Source organism: Helianthus annuus, chromosome 14 (genome assembly GCF_002127325.2).
Source record: "Helianthus annuus cultivar XRQ/B chromosome 14, HanXRQr2.0-SUNRISE, whole genome shotgun sequence".
Lineage (NCBI taxonomy): Eukaryota > Viridiplantae > Streptophyta > Magnoliopsida > Asterales > Asteraceae > Helianthus > Helianthus annuus.
Genome location: NC_035446.2, coordinates 15,715,774 through 15,723,307, shown reverse-complemented (window position 1 = coordinate 15,723,307; position 7,534 = coordinate 15,715,774). Strand labels below are relative to the sequence as shown.

General features: G+C 35.7%; 1 protein-coding gene across 2 annotated transcripts; it reads right to left on the bottom strand.

Annotated features, from left to right (window-relative positions):
* Nucleotides 1–3,373: 3,373 nt before the first annotated feature.
* Nucleotides 3,374–6,081, bottom strand: LOC110905298 (2-oxoglutarate and iron-dependent oxygenase domain-containing protein ICU11-like). Of its 2 annotated transcripts, none has more exons than XR_002573013.2 (4): nt 5,990–6,081; nt 5,825–5,919; nt 4,447–4,597; nt 3,374–3,974 (listed from the first exon to the last, which is right to left on the bottom strand). XR_002573013.2 is itself a non-coding variant. In XM_022151139.2 (4 exons), exons 2-4 carry the CDS (start codon nt 5,855–5,857, stop codon nt 3,878–3,880), a joined length of 270 nt encoding a protein of 89 aa, XP_022006831.1. In that variant the 5' UTR covers nt 5,858–5,919; nt 5,990–6,081; the 3' UTR covers nt 3,374–3,877. The 2 variants fall into 2 exon arrangements, 1 of the variants encoding a protein (XP_022006831.1); XM_022151139.2 differs by having other exon boundaries at nt 3,374–3,963.
* Nucleotides 6,082–7,534: the final 1,453 nt, after the last annotated feature.

Below are 7,534 nucleotides of genomic sequence, written 5' to 3'. Positions count from 1 at the left end.
GATTCCAGATTCAAATACAGAGAGCAAGTATACGAGCAAGGGTTTATCTCCTTCATGGGCTCAGACTCCCACGCCTACTTCATCAGCGCAACCGTGTTCTATTACGGCAAATCAGTGGGCATTGGTTACTAACCAAATTCACAAACCAAAAATGGAAAGAAATATGTATGGTGAACCAATACCAGTTGCCTTAGAGCAAAGCTATCGGTCTACTGTAGTACCATCATTTCTTGATCCAAACTACAATGGTCAGACAAAAACGGCGTTTTTATGCCAAAATTGGCAAAGATGCCAGCAATGGTGAATCCTCGGGAAATGATGACAGTTCTGAACATGACGGTAGCTCAGTTCAAGATGGTAAAAGTTCAAGTTCAAGCGAGGATGGATCAGAATATGAATGAACAAGGGAGGTTGTTGATTCTGAGGCAAATGAGTTAATATCTGAGAGTGAATCCAGTCAGGTATGTGTCAATGAACCAACTTCGGATAGGTGTGATAGATGTGTTAGTTTAGGTGATAAATTGTCGGACTTGCAAAGCAAATATGATGATTTGCAAAGCAAGTATGACGTGACATATATCCATAATCAAAAGTTGACAGTGGATCTTTCGAAATCCAAAGAGGCTAAAATGTTTTATGAAAACCATGAAAAGGAGTTTAAAACAGTGATTGAAAATTTAAGAAAAGCTAAAACTGAGCTAATAAAAATGGTTTCAATAAAACAAACTGACATAAACTGTTATATCAATCGTCTCGAGGTCATGCAAAAAGAGTTAGCCTGTATAAAGTGTGAAAGTGAGGCGATCCAGCTAAAGCTAAATAGTTATTTAAACTCTAGTTATGTGCTGGATCACATCATCGATGTTCGGAAAGAGAAAAAGGATGCCACGTGCATTGGATATAAAAAATGTCCACCACCTGTTAGACACAATTATGATGTGATGCCTGATGAGGAGAATAGGACTTATTTTGAGTAATCTGTTCCTTTAGACGTTGAAGAATTTGCAACCGGACTTGGAAACAAAACAGAAGTTTCATCAGATTCGGATGTGTCAGCAGCAGATACAGATGTATGAACTGCTGAACAAAATCAGGATCCTCGGGTCATTGTTGAGGATGTTGATTCTTCAGATGATGATTCCGATGATACTGACTTAGCACAGTCTGATGCGGTGATCAAAGAAGAGGACATACCTCTTGAGAATCATATTTTATGTGATCCTCCCGCAAAACCTGCTAAGACTATTCTATTTGAGTCCACGTCTACACAAGATTGTGAAAGCATGAATTTGCTTTACACGTTGATTGGATCTGATAATATATTCAGACAAGGATTTCCCAATCAAGAATGTGAATCAATCCTTGATTGATAAAGGTTTTGAAGATTCTACTAGTAAGTTTTTGGGAAAGTCGAGCCCAGGAGTTGTAGTAACTCAGTGTGCTCCTATCCCAAAATCTGAAGTTAGAAAGAAATATGGGAATCAAAAATTGCAACCACAAAACAATCAACGAAAGCAAAGTCACGTTCACCAAGGAAAGGGAAAAGGCAAACAAAGCCAAAACAAGAAGAAGGTTTAGAAGGTGAACTTCGTGAAATCCCGAGGGACGGATAAGATTGAATCTTTTGAAAACAAATCAAACACAGATTTTGTTATGCAAAAGAAAATTTTAAAAAGAAACAGTCAAAACAACTACACACAACACACAAACTGTTGTGATGTAGGACCAAGTACCTCATGATCACGAAGTTCATCATCAAGCTTTTACAATTATGACACTACGAGGTTTGTTGAGCGGAGATCATGTTTTGTTTTGAATGCAGTGAGTACGGGCACATTGTCAAAAATTGTCTATATCTCACCAAGGGAAAGGCAAAAGTTGATGCCCCCCATGGCAACAGTTACCATATAAGATCTGTTTCACCAAGACAGGACCCTCGTCTTGTTAAACAACGAGAAAAGAAACAGAAAAAGCAACAAAGAAAAGAAGTTGAAAAGGCTTTAAAACCAGAGGTTGTCCAAACGCAGTCTGTTAAATCAGATGTTAAAAATGAAAAACAAAAACAGATTTGTAAACTAAACTCGAGATGTTTCGTCGATTGCATCTTGTTTCGTCGTCCTGCTCCTCTATATAAGCAGCACTGAAGACAGACAAGAGACATAGAACAGAAAGCAAAAGATAATTGAGAACAGTGAGAGAGAGTTTAGTGTGTGTGAATCTTATACGGTGTAATCTTGTAACCTGAACTCTACTCATATATACAAGTGTGTGTGTTAAACATTGAATCTCTGTGTCTCGTGTCTATCTTAATCTCGGTTTGCTTTCTCGGTTGGATTCTGCACAACCGGGTTTGTTCGTATACAAGGATTAGGCGACTAGATCCTCCGCTAGTGGACCTACAAATATCCGGAACGCATAATTCGAGTTGCGAATGCGATTGCGATAAGCGATAAAGCGATAAAACATGCGATAAACATCGGTTAAACCTTGATAATTAATAGATACTCCACATAATACAACTAAAGCGATAAAGATAAAAGATTCGATTACAAGTCAATGAAGTCAAATCGGTAGTTAAGCAAGGAGTGACATATCACAATTAGCAATCTTTTCTTCCTTTGACTTTGCTTATCAATACACAAGTGTAAATCAATGGCCATGATTTGATTAAGATTATGATGTAAATCAATGGCCATGATTTGACAAGTTTTAAACTGATATTTTTAGAAAGGAGGAACGAAAAGTATAAAGAAGGGGAGCATTTAGCCCTCCACTTAATTATTTGAAGGTTTTTTTTATTTTGGTATTAACACCATCAATTAATCTACAATCTTAAAAAAGTAAAGTGGGCCTATTTTTTTCAAGAATCAAAATTATGAACTTTAAAAATCAACTCTATACCAAGTCAATCCCTTAGAATTCGAGTCGAGCTGTTCTTAGTCAACTCCATACCAAGTCAAGGCCTTAGTAAAAAATTCAATTTGGTTAGGAGTTCTAGTCGAGTTTGAGCTGGTTATGCCAAGACTCACCAACATGTTTATCAAATTGTTCTTAGTATATATGTAAGAGAATATATTTTCACTCTAAACTTCTTTCTTCATCATTACTTGTAAAATAATTACAACTATTCAAAAGCCGAAGCAAATGTTAAACCCTTGAATAAGTATTTAAATGTTACATCTATTATAGGAATCAATTACAAGATACACGTAAAATTATAAAATGGTGTATACTTCTGGAAAACGTAAAATCTTAATCAATCATCACAAACAACTATCTAAATTGTCATTAAAACTAATCTTCAAATCATAATCAATCATCACAAGGTTCAGAAAGTTTTAATCCATTCCCATATAGCTTCTCACCTTGGGAGTCCAAAAACCACGTCAACAAACCGCATTGTTGGGTCCACAACCACCCGTAGTTTCATCCTTGGGATTCCAGAAACCACGTCAACAAGCCACTGATGCTAACCTCAGCACAGTTTTTTGGCAGCACAAGGCGCCCACTCGTCCCGGTATCTGTAGCAGTCAATGATTTCTCAAACAATGGAGTAACCATCTCATTCACACAGTCAAAGAATCACGGCAGGAACGAATTTGTTTGTTACGCATAAATAAAATCATCTATGCTTCAGTTTATGTATAGTAGGTGCTAGTATTTTAAAGAATTGAAAGAACACCGCTTAAAGATGCTATCAAATTCTTCAACTGTCATTCTGGGTGCATAACGGTCTAGCTTATTCTTCCTACTGGTTCCAGTGCCAGGCATATCGTTACGAGCTTGAACTTGAGCTCGAGCTTTAGTAGAGGACTTACTTCCACTGGGTTCAAGAGACAGTGGTGGAGGGGTTGATCGAGGTTCATCAGTCACTAGATTAGTTGCCACCAGTGTTTGTTGAACAGCAGCAAGAGGGGTGGGTGTGCGGGTAGACTCTTGCGGGGTTTCTTGAGAACTCGGTATCTGAAATTAAACTACACAAATACGGTGTAAGAAAACATGTGGCTGTATAAGTTTTTGAGTAAAATGTCCAATTTGTCCTTGAGGTATGGCCACTTTTGCAACTTCCTTGTTTTTCCGCATCTATATTCAAAAGGTTGAAATCTTGCCATCTTCATCCAACTCGTTAACTCTATCCTTTTTCTCCATTAAATAAGGGGCATTTCTATCTTTTTAGACATTTTTTATTATGATAAAAAACAATATAAGAAATAAAGATCCACCTCTATTGACTTTCTCCCCACCCAAACCCTTTAATCATCACAAAAAAAATGTCTAGAAAGACCAAAATACCCCTGACTTAACGTTAAAAATGGATGAAGTTAACTGCTTGGATGAAAAAGGCAAGAGGTCAAACCTTTTGGATCTAGATGCAGAAAAACAAACCTATGGACGAAAGTCGCAAAAGTAGCCAAACCTCAGGTAACTTTTTATAATAAAAATTACCTCTTGAAATAAGGCTTATGTAATCTTCCATCAGCTTATCAAGTGTGGCTTTCATGCCAATGTCATCAAGAGAAACACCGTATCCATTCCCTGTATTCGGGCGCAAGATGCTAGAGTCCGTGTTGTGGGCCCACGCATGAAAATGTTTCACCTAAGCAATCGCAGTTTTATTAAAAAAACATATAATCAAAACTTCCTGATCACAATTTAACATTAAAGCACATTTGTTGACTCTAAACTCACAACTAACTTGACAACTGTTATTAATTTACCATTAAAAGGCCAGATTGAAACTGATCAATCAGAAGTCATGTTTACTGCAAAATTAGAAGATGATTGATTATCAATCTAGATGCATTTTAACATTCCAGAATCTAATCAATTTCAGTAATTCAAGAATTTAAGCACAGATTACATAGTTTTGCAACACTTGATTGTATAATTGGCTAACATATAGTTATGCATACCAATATTGCATCTTGTGGTCCACAACCGTTGCATTTAATTTTTTCGCCTTCTAATGTTGTATACCAGTACATGGATACTGGGCACAGGCGATGGAATTTCTGTATGGAAAATGAGTGTTTTTCAATAATATTAATAATAATAATAATAATAATAATAATAATAATAATAATAATAATAATAATAATAATAATAATAATAATAATAATAATAATAATAATAATAATAATAATAATAATAATAAAGGTACTCCCTTTATTCTTATGATAAAATATGGTACAACGTCGTACGAAGGACTAAATATATAAATTGAACACTACATAAATGTAAACATATTCAAAGCAGTGTCTTCAACGGAAATTAAGAAGCTCCGTTGTAGACACATTTTAGCATGTTACGAAGCTCTCATCAAGAAGAACAAAACCCAAAATAATCAATTATATAACACATAGAAAAGTACCATTATTTGCATACAGATTCAGTAAAACTTTAAAAGTATAACTTTCACTCATTTTCTAACATTTTTCTTTTATAGAAATTAACGTCAATTATAGAGTTTGTATATTTAACCCATTATATCTATAAATGGATTGGAAATAAGTTTTAGCTCTACAATCAATATAGTTAACATCAAAAACCTTTTAAAGATACATAATCAATAAAAGCTTAAGTGAAAACGGACCCATTATTTGATGGAATGGTTTTGAAATGCGACCAAAAGTATATTCAGATATTACCGGCTTGTTTCAATTATCATTCTTAGAAGTTCTATAAATAAATATTGATTATATTCATGAGAAAGTATAAAAGCTCATCGTAATATTTCTTACTTCAACAAAGGATTCCAATACAAAAAACATCTGTAGATATTTAAATAAGGTTAATCATAAATGTCATTTTTTAGGTTAGTTACCTGCATCACTTTCGCAGATTTCATCTTCCGCATGGTGATAGATTCCTATGAACAATCACCATGCTATCAAGATTTAACCAGCATTCTTCAGTTCCCTGCATCAGGAATCAGTCAGTATAATTAACAGCACAAAACAATATAAACCAAGAACTGAAGACAACTAACCATTGAATCCGTACAATACTTTCGTCAACTGGAGGCAGAAGATGCGGCGCCCTAGATGCGGTGAACTAGGGTTTACCAACAGAAGCGGCGCTGAATAAAATAGAGAATCAGGGTTTGATTATTTATAATGGTGCGTTCATGTGAGATTTCCATTTTAACCCCTCATTTTTACACTAATTATCTATTAATTACCCTTCTGGCCCTTTTATTTAGTATGTTTGCTAAGACTAAAAAATTATGTAGTTGTGCATATGTGCTTATGATATACTTCAAACAACACATTTTTACATTACTTTTCACATTACATTGTCGTGTATCTCTATGTCACATTTGATCGAATAAGGTTTGAAGCATTCATCCACGTACATATACGAATTACATGCGTGGGTGAGATGTTGGGTTTCAAGCTTCAATCACATGCAAAAAAAACTCACCATAGGATATTTGTTACCAGTTCCACACCTAAACAACATCTCGCTCAACTCTTGAATCCCACCGGTAAGCCGGTTCCGAATCACCTCACAACGCTCTGTTTTTCTTGACTACAACTAGAGGTGCTTGCTACTTGCTTCCATTTTTCGGCCCTTATTTTCCTTTGTGACTTGAATGGTGACTTCAAAATTCAGATTTGAAATTGAACTATAACTCAATACGTATCCACCGAACAATTATGAAACCACCAATTTCAATATTAAAATGTAGTTCATAATATTATTCCAAACAAAGAAATCCGACTTTCGCTTGTCTCTTTTTCCTTAATCTGATGGTTGTTAGACATGTAAACTTAATTATGTTAGTATTTATTATGCAAACTTATATGTCCGATATGTATTATAACTTATGAACGATGAGATAAGCGGTTGGGATATTCAAACTGCCTATGGCAGTTATTCCCGCCACAAAATAACCGCCAAATCTCAGGTATAAATATGTAATGACCGGCATCAAGATCCGGTACCAAGACATTCTGAATATTCTGTTCGAATTGTCCATCTTTCTTCCATTGTTTCCCTCAATTCATTCATTTCACTATTTCTGCATATTTTGTTCTTGTTCCATCATGAATACCAATCAAAACAGTCCTCTTAATTCCGCTGCAAACCCTCTTGAATCCCAACATGAAAGATGATGATAACGGCTTCCGCCAACATAGTGGTATCAGAGCCAAGGTTTCAAAGAAGGCAGAAATTCATCCCACGGTGTAGGTCCCTCGGAGGATGAGGTTAAACCTTATCCTTGTTATGGCTAACACACTAGCAAGTGCGGAATCCAAGCTAGAGTGCAAACCGAGATGAAACAAGCACAAACACAACACACAATCTTCACCGATTAACACCACTTGTATTAATACGTATGAAAGGTTCGGTTACAAGCTCAATGTCTACAAATCTGCTTTGCAAACTCTCTAAGTGTGTGTGTGTTCTCACAGAAGTGTCTCTGTGTTCTCAAGTGTCTACCTTATGAAGTGAACACATTACACGGGTATATATACCCAACACAGATCGTTTGTCCGAAGGGTCAGGTAGACTGATCGAAGGATCATCT

Coding starts and splice junctions, on each gene's coding strand:
- LOC110905298 (XM_022151139.2), bottom strand. CDS start 5,857: ATGCGGAAGATGAAATCTGCGAAAGTGATGCAG. Junction 4,598..5,824: donor AATCTGCGAAAGTGATGCAG/GTAACTAACCTA, acceptor GCGATTGCTTAG/GTGAAACATTTTCATGCGTG. Junction 3,964..4,446: donor CATAAGCCTTATTTCAAGAG/GTAATTTTTATT, acceptor GTTTAATTTCAG/ATACCGAGTTCTCAAGAAAC.